The sequence below is a fragment of the Sminthopsis crassicaudata genome, chromosome 2 (genome assembly GCF_048593235.1).
Source record: "Sminthopsis crassicaudata isolate SCR6 chromosome 2, ASM4859323v1, whole genome shotgun sequence".
NCBI classification, from domain to species: domain Eukaryota; kingdom Metazoa; phylum Chordata; class Mammalia; order Dasyuromorphia; family Dasyuridae; genus Sminthopsis; species Sminthopsis crassicaudata.
In genome coordinates, this window is record NC_133618.1 from 148,568,780 (window position 1) to 148,588,763 (window position 19,984).

At 40.4% G+C, this 19,984-nt stretch overlaps 1 protein-coding gene across 7 annotated transcripts in view; it reads right to left on the reverse strand.

The window, feature by feature from the left end:
- Positions 1-19,984, reverse strand: part of KCNIP3 (potassium voltage-gated channel interacting protein 3) — a 150,995-nt gene that overhangs the window by 121,577 nt on the left and 9,434 nt on the right. For 5 of the 7 annotated variants that reach the window (XM_074287620.1, XM_074287618.1, XM_074287617.1 and 2 more), the window contains one exon: positions 1,661-1,826. In XM_074287620.1, the coding sequence (XP_074143721.1) occupies positions 1,661-1,826 (166 nt within the window). Of the gene's footprint in view, positions 1-1,660; positions 1,827-11,079; positions 11,146-19,984 lie in introns of those variants that run through there. The other 2 variants (XM_074287624.1, XM_074287621.1) reach the window with 2 other exon arrangements.

The window sequence follows — 19,984 nt, forward strand, 5'->3', positions numbered from 1 at the left end:
TAATCGGTCTTTCCTTTCCTCCCTCATCAAGTTTTTGGTCCTTTCTTCATTTGTAAAATGATAAGGTTAGCCTAAATCAACTATCACCAGCAAAAATTTTTGGTGTTTTCTTCAACCCCTCCCCAAATTTCTTTGCATTTTATACATGTGTATATATTTATATATACATATATATTTTATATATAATATTTATATATTATATATATACATATATTGATATTTACTTTCTGCTAAAGGAATACCATCTCCTTTCTCATAAAAATTAAACTATTGAACCTAGGATATTTTGCTTATTTCTCCCTAATCATTTTTTTATATTTACTTCACATTGTACACATTTCTTCCTAGTAGAAAGTAAGCTGCTTCAGTACAGGGATGATTTCATTTTTGTCTTTGTATATTCTGAACCAGAATGCTTGGTGCATTCTGGGAGCAGAGAATATAAAGATGCTTATTGATTAATTGATCAACCATTCCTGAAGGAAGAAAAAAATATACCTCAAATTCCTTTACTATTCATTAATTTTTCCTTGAATTCTTAGGTTTCCTTTTGATACTGAAGGGACCCAAAACCATTATATTTCTTCTTGGAAGATTTCTGTATTCATTTTTCAATCTGCCACAAATAAACTAGAGCAATTCACTTAACATGGAGCCCCCAGATAGCAAATGCTTTCCAAAGCATTTCCAATTTCCTCCCAGTCCCACCCTACCTCACTCCATCATCTCATCTCTTAAAATCTGAACTATCCTTCAAGGTCCAATTCCAGTGCCTTCTTCAAGAGCCCCTTACACAGTGAGGTTGTATAGCAGATAGAGTGCCAGACCTGGTGTCAGGGAGACCTGAATTCAGAGATAACCCCAGACACTGATTAATTGTTTTTTTAACCTCTGTTTGCCTCAGTTTTTTTCATCTGTAAAAATGAGGATAATAATAGCATCTATCTCATAAAATTGTTGTGAAGATTGCATGAGATAATAATCGTAAAGCATTTAGTGCAGTGCCTGGTGCATAATAAGCATTTTATAAATGTTAGCTGTGATCATCATCTATACTCATTCAACTTTAAGTACCATAGAACTCCCAACACTCCTAAAACACTTATTTTCTAGGGTAACCACGTGGCATATAGACAATATCTTATACTGCAGCCCTCTCTTCTCTCTTACCTTCTCTCCTAAACTGTATGCTCACTGATACCATGAATGATACCTTGCTCTTCTTTGTACTCTCCTAAGTGCCTTGTACAGAGCCCGATACATAGGAGACACTTGATAAATGTTGGCTGAATAAGTGATGAATGGATGGATTAACAAATGAATGAATTAATGAGTAAGTGAATAAATTGAATACACACACTTTCACAAAGGAATACACAGAGGAACTTAGTCCATAGGAAAGTCAGAAGGACTTAGAGATGGAAAAGGGAATGTTTAGTTCAACTCCATCATTTCAAGACTTGCCCAGCATCACAGAGGTAACAAAAATCAGAGCCAGCATTTGAATGCAGGTCCTCAGGTCCAAATTCAGGACTTTCTGAGTTCTGAGAGACACTTGCCCCAGATCCAGCTCCACAGATGGCTATGGAGTCTCTTTGGCTATTCCCCACACCCTCTGTGCAAACAACCAGTCAGTCCATCTCCTGGCCATTCCCTTTACCTGAGCCCTGAGGAGCAGCACTGGACAGGATCCATCTCACCAGACAGCATTTCATCAGGGCTTTGCGAGTCAGCCTTGGCTTCTGCCATTTAGTGCTTTCCTTCTTGCCCAGAGGGGTCTGGCTGGGGTCTCCCAGGAGGCTGCCATCTGTCTCCTTCATCTCTTCCTGAAGCAAAGAGTATCCCATTAGGACAGATCATCAGGTTCTGAACAGGCCACAGTGACCAAGTAACAACCCTCCCTATCTGAGCATAAGAGGATTTCCCATGGCTGAGTTCCCCTTAACCTGACCATCCACCTGGCCAGAGACACTCTGTAGGAATCACAGAAACTCAAACTTCAACCCCACTGAGTCCAGCTGGGATAAGAATAAGACTTCCTCTTCAGTCAATCAGTCAAGCAAGCAATATATATGTATTAAATACATATTATGTGCTAGGCACTATGCTAAACCCGCCAAGGTCTCCCATTTTATCCAGGGCCATCTCCAGTCATCTTGACCTGTATCTGGCCCCTGGACCCAGATGGCTCCACACAGCCCTCCCTCACTTGCATGTCATGGCATCACCTCCCTGATGCCTTGGTCCTCTTCGAGAAAGAAGAACAAACAATAGCAACATTTCCAAAAAGCAGTGAGTCATCCTTCTCTTCAAAGACCTTCAATGAAAGGGAGAATACTAACTCCTGAAATGGCCCATTCTACTCTGGAAAAGCTCAGCTGGTAGGAAGGTTTTCTGTCTACCTATTCGAAACCTGTTTTGTTTGTTTGTTTGTTTGTTTTTCTTTAGTTTCTACAACTATTACATTCTCTGGTATCTCCAGAACCACGATCCCTCCTTCTATATTCAAATACTGTCATATCCTCCCTAAGTCGTGACTTACTCCAGAGTAACCTTATTACTTTAGAAATGAGAAAATAACCCCAGAGAAGGAAAAGGGGCCCAAATCACACTGGAACTAGAAATAGAAACCTCATCTTATTTTGGGTTTCACAGTTACAGTCTGTAAGATATTATCATTACTCTAGGATTCCAGCACCAAGGGAGGACACTAGTCAAGCTTCCCACCCAGTACAGCCAATCAATCAAACAATACATATTTATTAAGTGTCTACCATCAGCCAAGCACTATGCTAAGAGCTAAGGATTCAGAAAGAGGCAAAATACAGTCCCTGCCCACAAGAAGCTTACACTCTAATGGAAGAAGAACAACATTCAAATAAATACAAAGCAAGCTATCTGTGGATAAATTGGAAATAAGTAACAGAGAGAAGGTACTGGAATTAAGGAAATTTCTCTCCTTGAAGGGATCCTCCTATCACTAATAACTTGAGGGTTAGGAAGCCTAAAATTTTATCAGATAGCTCCCATTCCGTTTCTAGAGAGATTTCACCATTAGGAAGATTTTTGTTTTAAGAATCAGTTGACCTCTCTGTAACGTACACCTCCTGGTCCTAGGTTTGCCCCCTGAAGCCAAGCAGAAAACCAAGATGGCATCATTTGGGGGGGGGCTGCCACTTGGTCTTCTTGACTTTTGGTGATCTTATAGTCCATGAATCATTACTATATCTTCACCCTACCTCATCCCTGAAACTCTTTCATATAAACTATTTAATGATCCCTATCTACCTCCATTCTAGTGAAAAGTGGTGAATCAAGAATTACAAGGGACCTCACAGCCCACTTGTAAATATATTAGCTATTTGACTTGTGCACATCATTCAACTTCTTTAAATTTGTTTCCTTCTCTGTAACATGGGTACAATAATATGTATAGCACCTACCCCACAGGAGCATCATGAGAATCAAGTAAGAAAATCTGGTTTAGCTACATTTGCTTTCACAAACTTTAAAATCTTATACAAATGTCAGTTAATTCTTACTATCATAATTATTATTACTGAACCTAAATCCAGCAAGGTTCTCCTTCCTCTCTAAATGTTTACCCCATGTCAAAAAAAAAATATGATGGAATTCTAACACATCATAGAATTTTATACCTAAAAGAAATCATCTAGTTTAAGTTCCTCATTTTACAGAGGAGGAAAATAAGACCCAGAAAATGTATACTTGGAGAGGACCACTTAGTATGTGTTCTTCATTCTATAGACGAGGAAAAGATGAGACAGAAAAGTAAAGTCACAGTCAGGTAGTAGCAAAGGCAGGACTAAAAGCCAACAACACTGCTCTCCAAGGACCAAGGAACCTTGAGGTTCTGGTGCCTATTTCATCCTCAGCATGCAGTATTGCTTCAGTTACTCTCCTTTCAACAAATGATGGCATCTCAGAATTTAGTGCGACTTCAGAAAGCATCTAGTCCAACCTGCAATGGCACAAGAATCCCACCTGCTGCATCTCCAAAAAATAGTCATCCAGACTTTGCTTAAAGGCTTCCAAGAAGGTAGAGTTCACAGCCTCTAGAAACAGCCCAGGCCACTCTTGAAGAACTAAAATTGTGAGGAAATCCTAGAACCTCACAGTTAGAAGGACCTCCTAACATTTAACCCAATGATGCCTGAAGATTCCTCTTCCATCCAATAAGGGTCACTCAGTTTTGACTTAAATTCAATCTAATCTGACAAACTTTTATCAGGTATTTATTATGTATAAGTCTCTGTGATTATGCAAAGACCTCCAGTGAGAGTAATCCCAATGTCTCCCAAAGCAGTTCATTTCATTTGACACTGCTCTAAGGTTAGATAGTTAGTTTATACTTATTTCCAACCTTTTGTTGAGTCATTTTCAGTTATATTTAGCTCTTTGTTTGGTTTTCTTGGCAAAAGAAAGTATGTGATTTGAAATTTCCTTCTCTAGCTCATTTTTTACAGATGAGGAAACTGAGACAAATGGGCTTAAATGACTTTCCCAGAATCACAAAGCTGCTTTCCAGCTCAAATTTGAACTCAGATCTTCCTGGCTCCAAATCTGGTGCTCTATTCCCTGCAGGAATCAGCTGCTCTGTATCCAACCTAAGACTTGTCAATGCTATCACTGTAACATCCCTTGCACTGATTTCCTTTTTACTCCACACCCCAGCTCAGACTATAGGCTCTTGCCTATACTATTGCAATAGTCTCCTAACCATTCTTCATTCCTCTACTCTTTGTCCATCATCCTCTTACCAACATAATCTTCCCAAGACAAATCTGATATCCTCTTCAAATATCATTGCTGGCTCCCTATTATCTATTATATCAAGTCTAAACTCTCTAGTTTAGTCTTCAAGACCATATAGAATCTGGCTTCAGCTTCCCAGCTTCCTATCACCCAACTCCAGCTAAACTGACCTGTTCGTGATTCCAAAAATATTTCATCTCTCTCACTGCTCCCCCCGCCATTGACCTACTCTACCGTGGCTCGCAGCATTACCATCTCTAAGAATGACCTCCTTCTCCATCAGATCACCATTCATTGAAATCCAGCCTCTTCTCAAAGACACGTTTTAAATGCCAGTTCTCCTGTGAAGCCTTCCCTGATCTTCCCTCTACTCCCTAATCAGAAATACATCTCTCCATCCCTGGGAACGTTCATGACCCTTTGTATTTCTTCTGGGCACTTGTCAGAGCTTATTTTGTTCAGCTGCTATTTATGTACAGGTCCCATCTCTCTGAGCTCATGCTGGAAGAACGTATTGATGTTTGCATTTCCCCAAGGCCCCGCAATACATTCAGCACACACAGTGACATTTACATAGGACTTAAATAAAGGTTTGAAAATGCTCTTACATAAGTTTTCCCTTATTTCCAGCCTAACTGTGCATCTGTGCACCTTCTACCCACTGATCCTGGTTCTATCCTCTGGAGCCAGCACAGAATACACCTAATACGTCTTTCACAAGATGAAAAAATGCTCAATGATAATTATGCCCTTTCCTACCTGCACTCTCCCCCAAGCCTTCTCTCTTTCAGGCCAAATATTCCCAGCGCCTCCAGCGGATCTTCATCTTTCACTATCCTGGCTTCTTCTGCATGCTTCCCAGTAATCAATGCCCTTCCTCCTACATTGCACCCAGAACTGAACCCAGTAGTCAAGATGCAATCTAAACAGTCCCTATACTCTCCCTAATTCTGAACAACATTTGTCTCCTAATGGAGACATTTCACTTTCTTGCCTTTTGAATCCCACTGCTGACTCCTAGGGAGCTTGTGGGCTACTCTAGTTCCCAGATCTTTTTTCCAGACAAAAGGCTGCTACCTCCCAAAGCTTTCTGTAATTCTGATTATTAGAATATAAACAAGACCTGGAGGGTGGAGGAAGATCAGAGAGAGAGCAACGAAATCCAGAGTACTGGTTGTCAAAACACAGATTAAAAACCAAGATACATAAGGAATCTTGTAGACTGCTAAAGGCTTAGAAAACCAAAGATCAACATTATCTAATGAATTTTTATTTATTTTGTTAAATGTTTCCCAAAGATATTTTAATCTGGTTAGCTCATAGTCTTGGACATCTAGGTGGCCCCGTGGATAGAGCACTGGACTTGGAATCAGGAAGATCTGAACTCAAATCCAGGATCAGACACTGGCTAGTCTGTGATCCTAGGAAAGTCACTTCACCCTGTCTACCTCAGTTTCCTTATATATAAAATGAGCTGGGGAAGGAAATGGCAAATCACGCCAGCATCTCTGCCAAGAAAACCCCCAAATGAGGTCATGAAGAGTAGGACATGACTGAGACGACTGAACAGCAACAAAAGACAGTACTCTAAGTATCGCTGCAGAAATGCTGCCCATAGACACAAGGTGATTATTGGAGTAGGGAATGAAGAAGGAAGATTCCAAGTCAGTCCTGCTTCAGTTATTAGTTGTGTTACTGTAAACCAATCACTTCTCTCTCTTGGCCTGTTTTCTCATCAGTAAAATGAAAATAATTCTAGACCCTATCTTATAGGGTTGTTGGGAAAATCAAATGATATAATTTTATAATGTGCTTTGCAGATTTTAAAGTGATATATAAGAGATATTTATCATCATCATCATCATTATTATTATAGATCCAAATTTTATGACCTTATTTGGATCGAGTTTGAAATCTTTAGTCTGGAATCCAATCTATCCATTCAGCCATATCATTCATTGCCCGGATACATGGCTCCTGAGCATCTTTTGAGGCATTTTTAACATTTTCTATCTCCTGAAGTACTTTTCCCCCTGTTCTATTCCCTGACCAAAGTGACTACTGTCAACTTCTCCCTGACCTGGATTCATATAATATCATAAATTTAAATACTAATCTTAATATTGCTTTGTGGTACCTCTGATTGTGTTTTGTTATTTGTAATATTTTCATGTGTGTGTGTATTTCCTACTCAACTATATTAGAATCCTCAATATCAATACCAATGAACATTTATGAAGCACCTACATTGTACCAGGCACTGGTTTCAAGAGCTGGAATCATTAATTTGGGAACAGGCAGGCATCTTAGTTAATTAGTTAAGTTGTTTATAAGTCATGTCTGATTCTCTACAGCCCTATTTGGAATTTTTGGCAGAAATATTGGAGTGGTTTGTCATTTCTTTCTCCAGCTCATTTTACAGCTGAGGAAACTGAGACAAGCAGGATTAAGTGACTTGCCCAGGATAATATAGCTAGTAAATATCTGAAGCCAAATTTGAATTCAAGAAGGTAGTCTTGACTCCAGGTCTTTCAGACATCTAACTGTCCCAAAATTTTATTGTTCAGTTGAATCTGACTTTTTGTAAACCAACAGGCACCTTGGTTAATTTAGTTAAATTGTTTTTCAGTCATGTCCAACCCTTCATGACCCCATTTAGGATTTCCTTAAGAAAAATACTGGAGTGGTTTCCCATTTTCTTCTCCAGCTTATTTTACAGATAAGGAAACTGAGGCAAGCAGGGTTAAGTGACTGGCCCAAGATAACACAGCTAGTGAATATCTATCCGAAGCCAAATTTGGATTCAGTTTTTCCTGACTCCAGGTTCACTACTCCATGTAACACAGAGCCCCTAACTAAAGGCTTCACTATAATACTCTTGTCAAAGACTGCTATGACATGATTTTAAGTCCCCTCACTGTCCTGTCCACCCTGCTTTAAATATTCATTATTCTTCCTAGTATGTGGTATTCTGAACTGTATACAATAATCTAAATGTGGACTGAGCAGGCTGAGCCCGGCTGAACCAGCACTCCTCCAGTCCTGTCCTGACTGGATCTCTTAATGCACCTGAAAATCACATTAGCCATTTGACTGCCATATCACACAGCAGACATATTAAGCTTGCAGTTCAGTAAAAAAAAAAAAAAAATCAGATTTTTCTCATACAAACTGCTATCAAGGCCTCCCTTATCATGTACTCTATAGATGAATTCATAAACTTCTGTGCAAGATTTTATTTTTATCACTTGTTCCTCCTAATTAAGATCATTGGGAATCGCATTTCTATTATACAACGTAAAGCTTTTAAGAACTTGAGGGAAATGATCATCATTTTCTTTATATCCTCCATAGGTGCTATGGATAAAATGGGATTTAGACTTGGAAAATTTAGAGTTGACCTAGCCTCTAACATTTCTCATCTTCTATGAAATGTACCTTAGGGGAGGAGAGACTTGGAGGAAGGGAGGATGATTATTCCAGATCATCCCTCACTCTCAAGTCTCTTCCCCTAAGGCTCCTTATGTTCAAAGGGAAACATTAAAACCCAGAGGCATTAAGTGATCTTTTACCTTTAACTTAGCATTTCTTTCAATTATTTAAAAAATATGATTCTGAAAAGAGGTCCCTCAGCAGCTTCACCAGACTGCCCAAGGGATCCATGACATGCATACAAAAGGTACCATAGGTAGTAAACACAGCCAGTCCCTCATTCCAAATCTAAACTAGTTCACTATAGATCAACCTAGAACCGGAAACCAACTTATCCAGACCCCTCATTTGACAGACAAGGAAGACATGCACTCAGATTGATCCGAGTCACAAAATCATCGATGGCAGAGCCAGCACCGGACTGATGGGAGATTCCAACTGCCCCATGAGCCATTTTTCTAAGAGAAGCACTGCTGATGATGGCTGAAAGAGAAGTTTCTCCAAATTCTCCAAATAGTTAAGGTCTCTGCAGGTCAGGAGGTAAGTGAAAAGGCAGGGACCAATCAGAAAAAATTCAAAGGATTCAAAAGATTGTAACTGAATCTTTTTAAAAGAGCCTTTTCAAGACATCGAATTTGGAGTTCACCCACTTTCTCCCTAAATGTAACTAGATAGATAGGGGATATGATGCCAGCTTCTGCATCAAGAAAGCCTGAATTCAAAGTTAGCCTCAGATTTTGCTAGCTGTGTGACCTCAGATGAATGTGCCTGCCTCAGTTTCCTTAGCTATAAAATGGGAATAATAACAAACACCTTCCAGGGTTATTGTAAGGATCAAATGAATTATGTATAATGTTTTTACCACAGTATCTATCACATAGCCAAAGCTTAATAAATGCTTGTTACCTTCTCCCAGAGTAGAGTCCTGGGACAATTGATAGGTGTTTGAGGGTCCATGATCTTGGATGAGAGGAAATCTTGCATCTTTATTTTCACTAATCCCTAATTTAGCATTTCCTTCAATTATTTAAAAACATGATTCTGAAAAGGAGTCCATCGGTTTTGCGTGAATACCAATGGGGTTGATGACACACACACAAATGATTAAGAATCCTTGCCTAGAGAAAACAAACAGCACTGGTATCTCCCATGATTCAGAGGCTTCACTGTCTCAACTGTCTAAGGGTTGACACATATTTGGTTAAAAGATGCTTTTATCAAGGCTTATTTTGGGTTTAGGGTAGCAAGCCTGCATTCAGGACTGGATTATTTTTTTCTATGTTAAGTGCCCTAGTTAGTTGAGGATTTCAAAACTTAAGTAAGTCTGACAGGAGAGAGATTTGTTCAGTTGGAGGAAATTCAGATGAGGAAACTGAGGTGGGCAGTAGCAATCCAATAATCGGAGCATCACAGAATCTGAATGGAAATCATCTCCAAAGATTATCTGCTTTATTCCACTGCCTGAACAAGAATCTCTTTCCATCACGTTTATTATATTAATAGGGAGATAATTTGGGGAAACACTGAGGACTCCAAAAGCCTCAGCAGAGACAGGCAGGGTACAAGGGGCTGGCAAAGATGCCTGCATAAGTTTGCTCAAACCAGCGGGAAAAGGGGGAGGGAAGAAAGGAAGCAAACCATCTTCATGAATATTTGACACCTGTCTGTCTGGGAGAAGATTTGGTGAAATGTCAGGAGCATCCCAGAGACATATGGAAATAGGAACTTCAGTCACCTCCTCAAGGCTGTGTGAGATCTAAAAGGAAAACCTTGGGATTTAGAGCTCCTGGGAGCCAATTTTTGGCTCCCTGGTGACAGCTTTTAGGCTTACAAAGCTCCTTCCTTACAGCCCTGCAAATCTGGTACTGTCACATCATCAAACCCATTTTACCAGTGAGGAAACTGAGGTTCAGAAAAGTTCAATTACAATGCCACTTTCTTCAAGAAGTTTTTTCATGTTTCCTGTTTTGTGTAAGTGCCCTCTCCAATCAGGTTGTATGGATCCTATCTTTACTTAAATGGGAAGATACACACACACACACACACACACACACACACACACACGAATAAAAGCTCCTGAGAGCAGGTGATCTTATGCTTTTCTTTATATCCCCAGCACTTAGCATAGTGATTGGCATATAGAAAACCTTTAATAGATGCTAGTTGAGGAACTGGCTGATTGACCATGTATATAGATTTATATCCCCTTTACTTACTATATTCTTGGTTCTGTAGTCATTTCTTAATAAATGCTTATTACTACTTGATATGCTTGTCCAATTAAATTGAATTGGAGTTGCAGAAAGGCTCTATTTCCCTCAATTCTGCCTTAACCATCAGTTCTTATTATCATGAAGAGAAGGAAGAAGAAAGGAAGGAAGGGAGGGAGGGAGGAAGAAAGGGAGAGAGGGGGGAAGGGAGAGAGGGAGAAAGAGGGAGGGATGAAGGGAGGGAAAGATGAAGAGAGGGAGAGGGGAGGAAAGAGGGAAGAAGGAAGAGAGGGAGGGAGGGAAGGGAGGGAAGAAAGTAAATATGGGAAGGAGAAAGGAAGGGAGGGAGGGAGGAAGAAAGGGAGAGAGGGGGGAAGGGAGAGAGGGAGAAAGAGGGAGGGATGAAGGGAGGGAAAGATGAAGAGAGGGAGAGGGGAGGAAAGAGGGAAGAAGGGAGAGAGGGAGGGAGGGAAGGGAGGGAAGAAAGTAAATATGGGAAGGAGAAAGGAAGGGAGGGAGGAAGGAAAGGAGGAAGGGAAGGAAGAAGGGAGGGAGGGAGGGAGGAAGGAAGGGAGGAAGGAAGGAAGGGAAGGAGGGAGGAAGGGAGGGAGGAAAAAAAAAGAAACTAGCTAGAGATTGCCAAGCTCCATGGCCCACTTACTTCAAGCAAAACTGGATGCAGCTCAAGTCTGTGGCAAGAAAGAAACACTATCCCCCTAAAGCTTTCAGGCACAGGATTTGACCTGGTTCATGCTTTATAAGGACATTGCCCTGGTCATAGTGGTAGCCAGCTGGCACCTAGGAGATGTAATTATAGACAATGAACTGAGTCTTTAACAGACCTTCAGAACCAATCAGAAAAACAATAACAGAAACTAGTGCTGCTATAATACTTTAAAGATTGCAAAGCAATTTATAGTCATTATATCAGTTTAGCTTTCTACAGATGTAATCGTCCCCATTTTACAAATGAAGAAACTGGAGGTCAAAGTGTTTATAAGGCTTTTAAGCCTTTAAAACCTTATCAATGGGCACTCAGGACTTCCTGACCAAGGAAGCTCAGTTCTCTAAGTCAAGCTGCCTTTCATCCCAGGTCACATTATTTCCCATCATTTTGATTCCTTTTCTTCTATGATGTGGTTGTAGATTTCCCTCAGAAGACAGCATACTGGCACAAGGACGGTTGCCCCAGCTACAAACACTGTTGGAACTTGTTTGGGGAACTGCTTTCAGAACCCAAAGAACACTCTTTTGTATTCTCAACAGTGGCCAAGCCTCATCCTTGGCTGGTGGAACCAACCCAAGAGTCATCCGGAGCCAAGTCTGGTGAATAAGGAGGGTGACTATAGAACAGATCATGTGGTGGATTCTCCTGTCTGGGAGAGGCTGATGATCTCAGCAAGTCCTTAGCCAGGGGGATTCTCCCTCCATCTGATGGCGGAGGTGAAGTTGTTCACATCTGCTGGAGATGGTGGGGCTTTACCTGTCTAATATTCTAAAGGATAAGGTGATTTTCTCCTGTGAAAGCTTCAATTCTTGTATGCTTAGAGAGCCATCATATGTAGAAAGAAAAATCATGGGACTTCTGTTACATTAAGCTAGATTTAGTCAACTCTTTTTCTGAACCTCAGTAAAATGAGTTTGGTGATGTGACATTACCAGATTTACAGGGCTGTAAGGAAGGGGTTTTGTAAGCCTAAAAAAAAAAAAAAAAAAAAAAAAAGTAGTCCGTGCTAGGCAGAATTTTTACATGTGCCTTCTAGTTCCTGCGCCCTATTGTGACATTTCTGAACATTTGTTCCTCTTTTGCCTAGAGCCAATGGAGTTAGTGTGCAAAATGAGACATACATTCTTTGGAACTGCCAATGTGGGAATTTGTTTTTGCTGGCTTGTGCATATTTGTCATGAGGATTTTGTCTTTCCCAATGACTAGCTGAACTCTGGCTCCTTTCTAGCTCTAAATCCTATAATCCCACAAACTCTGGCGTTCCAGTCCACAAAAAGGTAACGAGGCTATCCAATAGAAGAGGATGGATGGTCTTTTGAAACACTCTCATTGTTAAGAAGTCTTTCTTGATGTCAAGCCAAGACTGGTTTCATTGCATCTTCTTCCTATTACTTGTGATCCTGCCTTCTAGGGTCAAATAGAATAAATCCAATCCCTTCTTTAGGATATCGATCAAGGATATATCCTGGTCCCTTTTGACATTTCATTTTGCTCTCTTTAAATGATAGTTTCTAATAATTTTATAAGTTTCAAAGATTTTTTCAAAGATCATTCATATCTCTTCTTTCTTGTGATCCTCACAACACCTTTATAAGGAGGGAAGATAGGCAGATGTTATTATCTGAATTTTACAGATGAGGAAACTGAGGCTCAGAGAGACAATGTAACATTGACCAAGGTTATACGTGGTAGCTCAGTGGCAGGGCTGGAACCAAAACTCTGGGCTTTTGTTCTACACAGAAAACTATCGAAAAATCTGTGAATTCCTAGGAGAACAGTATGGGAGGAATAACCCTTTCTCAACTGTTTTAGTTCTTTAGCAATTATTTTACCATAGTGCCTTTACTTGTCACATTTTCTGCACCAAATTTTATTTTATCTTATTTTATTTTTAAAATTTTATTTTAAAAAACATATGCACGGATAATTTTTGCACCAAATTTTAGAGAAGCAGTTTTTGAGACTCAATTTAGAGTCACACTAGCAAAACTGGGATTCAGAGTCAGATACTTAGTTCAGAAATTCCCAGGGCAAATTCTAGGCTGGGATTCGTGAAGTACACACACACACACACACACACACACACACACACACACACGCACGCACGCACGCACAGGCACATGCACAAGCACACGCACACATTAAATATGTGTACATAAATGTATTTTTTGGTAACTGCATTTTTATACAAGTGGTTTCCTTTGCACACCTATGGATTTTATTATGTGCATTTAAAACATTATTCTGAAAAGAGGCAGCCTTTATCAGACTGCCAAAAGGGTCTATTGCACAAACTAAGTTAATAAGCCTCTAAGCTGTTTCAGGATCAAAAGGACACAAGGTGTTATAGTCAAGAAAGGAAGAGAAGAGTCAAGAGCCAGGTCTTCTCTGGGAAGAAAGGCTTGGCCCCTTGAGAGAGAATCTGAAGGATGAACTGGAGGTAGATAATGATTATAGAGGTGTCAGATATAATACATTGGCCAACTCTCTGAGGAGGTCAGCACCAAATTAAGCTTAACAGGGAAATGTTTAACAAAATAAATAAAAGCACAATAGGACATAGGTAATGTTAATTCTGTGGTTTTCTAAATCAATATGCAGCCTGCAGGGAACAGTTTCTGTTTGAATTCAATAGCATTTCTTTAAGAGAAAGTAAAGGTTAGAGAGCATTAGAGAAGACTGGGGGGGGGGGAGGTCATTGATCATGACTTTTTTTTCATGAAGACTTGTAAAACATTTTTCCATATTGGCCACGTTGCAAAAACACAGATTTAAAAAAAAAAAAAAGGAAAAATAAAAAGTTTAAAATATCCTTTGAAAGTCACTTAACCCCAATTGCCAAAGCCAAAAAAAAAAAAAAAAAAAAAAAAAGTATACTTTGAGGCTATCAAACTGTGCATATCCTTTGATCCAGCAGTGTTACTGCTGGGCTTATATCCCAAAGATATTTTAAAGGAGGGAAAGGGACCCACATGTGCAAAAATGTTTGTGGCAGCCCTTTTTGTAGTGGCTGGAAACTGGAAATCGAATGAATGCCCATCAATTGGAGAATGGCTGAATAAATTATGACATATGAATATTATGGAATATTATTGTTCTGTAAGAAATGACCAGCAGGATGATTTCAGAGAGGGGGAGACTTACATGAACTGATGCTAAATAAAATGAGCAGAACTAGGAGATCATTGTACATGATAACAATAAGATTATACAACGATCAATCCTGATGGACATGGTTCTTTTCAACAATGAGATGAGTCAAGCCTGTTCCAATGGTTTTGTAATGGAGAAAGCTATCTACACCCAGAGAGAGAACGCTGGGAACTGAGTATGGATCACAACATAGCATTTTCACATTTTGTTGTTTGCTTGAATTTTGTTTTTTCGTTTTTCCCTTTTTGATCTGATTTTTCTTTGCAGCATAATAAATATGGAAATATATATAAAAGAACTGCACATGTTTAACATATATTGAGTTACTTGTCTAAGAGAGGATGTAGAGGGAAGGGAGGGGCAAAAATTGGAACATAAGATTTTGCAAGGGTAAATGTTGAAATTTATCTATGCATACGTTTTGAAAATAAAAAAATTTTAATATAAAAACAAAAAAGGAAAAAATAAATAAAGTTTGTAAAACAGTTTTTTTTTTTAAAGTATTCTTTGATCTGCATTCAGACCCCATCAGTTCTTTATCTGGAGGTGGATAGAATTTTTCATCATGAATCCTTTGGGATTGTCTTGGATTACTATATTGTTGAGAAGAGCTAAATCATTCACAGTTGATTATTGCCCACTGTTGCTGCTATAGTGTCCAATGTTCTCCTGATTCTGCTCATTTCATCTTATATCATCAAATCATGTAAGTCTCAAACCATCTTTCTCATTCTTTCTATAGCACCATAGTATTCTATCACAATTATATACTACAGCTTTTTTAGTCACTTCCCAATTTGTGGGTGTCCCTTCTATATCCAATTCTTTGCTATAAAAAAGAGATGCTATAAATATTTTTGTTCATGTGGGTCATTTTCCTTTTTTATGATTTTTTTTGGGATATAGGCCCAGTAGAGACACTGCTGGATCAAAGAATATGCACAGTTTTATAGCCCTTTGGTATTAGTTCAAAATTGTTCTCCAGAATGCCTCATTAGTTTAAAACTTCACCAACAATGCATTAGTGTTCCAATTTTCCCACATCTTCTCCAACATTTATCATTTTCCTTTTCTGTCATATTAACCAATATGATAGGTGTGAGTTATTTTCATTTGCATTTCTTTAATAAGTAGTGTTTTAGAGCAATTTTCATAGATTGCTTTGATTTTTTTCTGAAAACTTCCTGTTTACATTGACCATTTGTCAATTAGGAAAATGACTTGTATCCTTATAAATTTGACTCATTTCTCTATCTATTTAAAGAATGGCGTATTTATCAGAGAAACTTGCTGTACAAATTTCCCCCTCAGTTTCCTGCTTTCCTTCTAAACTTAACTACATTTGTTTTGTTTGTGTGAAATCTTTTTTTTTAACTTAATGTAATCAAAATTATCCATTTTGCATCCCACATTGCTCTCAATCTCTTCATGATTCTTCCCTAATCCATAGATCTGACAGGTAAAATTTTCCATGCTCTCCAAATTTGTTTGTGGTATCACCCTTCATGTCCAAATCAAGTCACAACTTATATCTTCATAGTGCTTTAAGGTTTACAAAGTGCTTCCCCTCATCACACCCCAGGGATGTAGGACTAATGGAAGTATAATTTCTACTTTTGCAGATGAGAAAATTGAAGGTCTGAGAAATCAATGATTTAGCTCAGTGCCCGGCACCTAGTAAGTGCTTAATAAATGTTGATTGTTGAGTGATTTAGTGATAATAACACAGCTGGGACAGAATTCGAACCCAGGTTTCCTGATTCCTAGATTTTCACTGTCGGGTTGTTTCTCTCATAGAAAGCTGGAGACAGTGAGAGGGCATGGCTTCTCTAAACATAAATGTTAAGAGTCCTGTAACACCAGCCCACTAGACAGGATTCCCGAGGGTTTATGTCACTGTGGCTCCCTTTCTTTACCATCTGGGAAAGTGCTAACAATTTAGGTACTTAACAAGATGCCCTGAGCCAAAGTCCGGCAGCCCTGGAGAAAGCACTCTTGCATAAAGATCAGTTGATTGGTATAAGGGCTTAGGCAATCCTGGCTGAGTGTCTGGAAAAGGAAAGAGGCAGAGAGAAGATGGAGAAATCAGTGAGTTTTCACAGTTAGGCATCAAAGCCTGAGCCTGGAGGTCATTAGAGGAGACTAAGAGAACTGGGCTAGAGAAAGGAGGTGAGAGAACAAAGCTGAGACTTAATGCATCAGCTTCTCTCTGGGCACTGGGGCTTTGAGGTGACAGCGACCTCAGAGCTCTGAGCTCCGCCTAACCGAACAGAGCTGAGTGATGTCTCCTTGAACAGGTGCATCTGTCAGCTGTGATCAGCCCACGTCGCTGAATACTGAGCAGCCACATGATGGTGGAGGGAACAAAAGGGAAGGGGGAGGTGCAAGGATGGAGGAAAAGAGAGACACAGAAATGAGCCAGAGAAAAGGAGAGGGGCTGGCTGCAGGTGGCACCCAAATAAGGTGAAATGAGTCCCTTCATGGGCTACTGAAGGAAAGGAGAGAGGCGGTGGTCTGGACCAAAGTGCCCTGGTTTTCCTGGGACTGCCTGGATCCTGCATTCTGCCTCCCTCTTACTGATCTATCTGGGCTCACTGTCTCCTACACTAGCCTACCTGAACTGCAACATTGGGGCAATAATTTTGTAAGAAGAGGGTCCCAAAATTAGTAAAAGTCTCACAAAAACTTAGCCACAGGCTGTGGGGTGGTGAACTTCCAATGAAGGTTCCCTGGGAGGATGCAATGGAAAGAATTTTGGATTTCAAGTCAAAAGGCTGGGATTCAGATCCCAGTTTGATACTCGCTACCCGGGTAACCTCGGTTCCATTATTCTACTTGTCTGGACCTCAGTTTCTTCATCTGTAAAAATAAAGGGTTGCATTAGAAAACCACTCAAGTCCCTCAAGTTCTAACTCTGTGGTCCTATGGAGGGCACGGTGTTCCCCAATGCTCCACTGTCATTTCGCCCTGTGAACCAGCTTCCCTTTTCTGTCTTCCCTCCATCTAGCATCTTGTCTCTTTATGCTGGAACAGCTGTCCTTGGGCAGACAGACTCTCTGCCCTTTCTGTCTGCCCTATCTCCTCTCTCCCTCAGTCTCACACAGTGAATGTCTCATCGCCTTCTCCCTGGAGCCCTTTTCCTTGTCTCCCTCTGATAAACAGGCTGTCCTTGAGACAGATGGGTTGTGGGAAGCTGTGTGAGCAGATCCCTAGAGGGAGGCAGCTGGGGGGTGCTGATCAGCTCAGTGACCTGGGTTGACCTCTAAGTCCTTCTGTTCTTGGCTAGATGCCCCTCAGACTGTATGTCCCAGGCATTTTGATAGCTCCCGGTGGAAGAATCTTGCAAAGCTTCATGCTAGTGGAGAGCCATAGGGTACTGCGGGCAGAGTGCTAGACTAGAGGCAAGACTCTTAGGTCCTAATCTTGTCTCTGCCCCAGCTCTGAAGCCTTATGCTTTATAATCCCACCTCTCTGGCTCTTACTTTTCTCACTGCAAAAGAAGAGGGTCAGACTAGATGCTCTTTAAATTTCCTCTCAGATTTATGATCTAGGCCAATCAGAAATGTCTCCTCTTAAACTGATTAATTTTGGATGCGTCCTTTGAGGATGTGACATTGACCTTTAGGATAGACCTAGAGCCCTTTCTGAAAAGTGGAGGTAGAGAGGAAGCTAAGATGAGTGTGACATTGCTTGAGGAGCCCAAAGGTTAACCTGCCCACAAATCTTTCTCCAGTGGGCTGTCCTAGTTCCTTCTTTGGATTCAAAGCACTGAAGAGTCTCAGTTCCCTCTCCCTTCTTCCTCTCCATTAGTTACTTCTTTGGCTTCAATGCATTGAAGGGTTCCCTTAAGTTGCAACTCCCCCATATCCAACACAGCTCATCAACAGACATTAACACCTGAGCAGGAATTAGGTTATCCTGAATGAGTAAAGAGTAGGAACTTTGAGAGGAAGTTCACAGGACAGGTAAGTTTTATGAAACAAGATCACAGACATCACAGCTGGGAGGAATCTTGTCTAATCTTAGATGAAAATACTGAGGCTAGAAAGGGAAAGTATTGAAGCTGCTAGTGGCTAAGCCCAATGTCAAGTCCTGATGTCCTATGTTTTCCATTGGAGCACTCCTAGGGAAAGGAGGGAAAGCAAAAAAAAGGTGTGTCCTGGGCCACCTGAAGGGACATATGCCTCCTGAAAGACAGAGGGGCTGAAAACAAGCTCCTAGTTTGTCAGCGGTCAGCTATTTGTGGGTCTGTCTGTGTGTGTGTATTGGGGAGGGGGGTGTTGATGAAGTACTGAGGCTCTAAAAAGCTTCTTGTCCTAAATCCCCAAGTCCCACACATTGCAGACGCCCACGACTACTTCCTGCCATCTGTCCCAAATAATGGAAATAGACAGTGAAGAGTGAGGGTGGGTGGGTGTGTGTATCTGGGGGGGGGGGGGAAGAGGAGGGTATCTTTACAGCTAACAGAATGTTGCTTACCTCCCCAATCCCAGCACAGACACCTGCTGCTCAGGACAAGGAGAGACCCCAGCTAGGAGTCAGTATTAGGGGTAACTAGGCTAAATTGCCCAATGTGTACCCAGTGTGCAGGGTAGTGTGATGCTGGCTGCTTCATTATGTCACTTTTCACAAATACCCACATTATGAACAACAACAACAAAAACTCCATACTTTGTGACACACTTTAGGATCCTAAGGTGTAGTCCTAGCAGAGATTTTAGAATTCAATTAGTCTGGACCCCTCATTTAACATATGAAGAAACCGAGGAACAGAGAAATCAAGGGCAAAGTCACTTAGATAAGGAGCAGAAAGGATTTGAATCCAGACACCTGGCTCCATACCCATTGCTCATTCAAATTCTACTTATGTCACAGCATCTTGGGACATGTTGAGGATGTCAAAGTGAAGACTCAGAACCTCCCATCAAAGGATCAACAAGCATTTTTAGTAAGTATCTATTATGTGCTGGATACTATACTAAGTGCTTGTTACATAAAGACAAAAAATGAAACTGTTACTGCCCTTAACAACATTAGGTCTCATTTACATAATGCTTTAGTGTTTAGTGCACTTTACTTATAATAATAACTCCCATTTAAATAGTGTTTTAATGTTTGGGAAAGAGGTTTACACTTTTATGTAATATACATTATTTGATGTTATGCCAGGAAGTCATGATATTATGAGTAAGATGCTATTATTATTATTGGAGAAAACTTAGGGGACAGAGATCTAAGAAGAGTCATCATTGACATAAAATGAATAAGGTTTTGATCCCCTGTACCAACTTCTTCTGTGTGTAGTAAAGGGGGAGAAGGAGATTATTCCTCTCTGGAAGGTGGGACATACTTCCCCATGATGACCTCCACTGCAACACATTACTTATGGCCCTCCACTGGCTCACCCAGTCATGTGGGGTAGCTATCTCCAGGATCCCATCATTTGGCATCCCTTTCTTGATCTACCTTCTCCCAACCTCTATAGGGGTGATAATTTTATTCTCAAGTGGCCCCTCTGCTGATGATTATGCCTGTGATTAGCCTGGACTTTTGGTATTTCACCCTACCCCCTTCAAAATTGTTTTTGCTCCTATCAGGACAACAAAAGTCCTAAAGTTGTAGTTACAAAGTGGAAAGGGTAGGAGCATCCAGGAAATTAGTATGAATCAGTGGTAGAGAGCTAGGG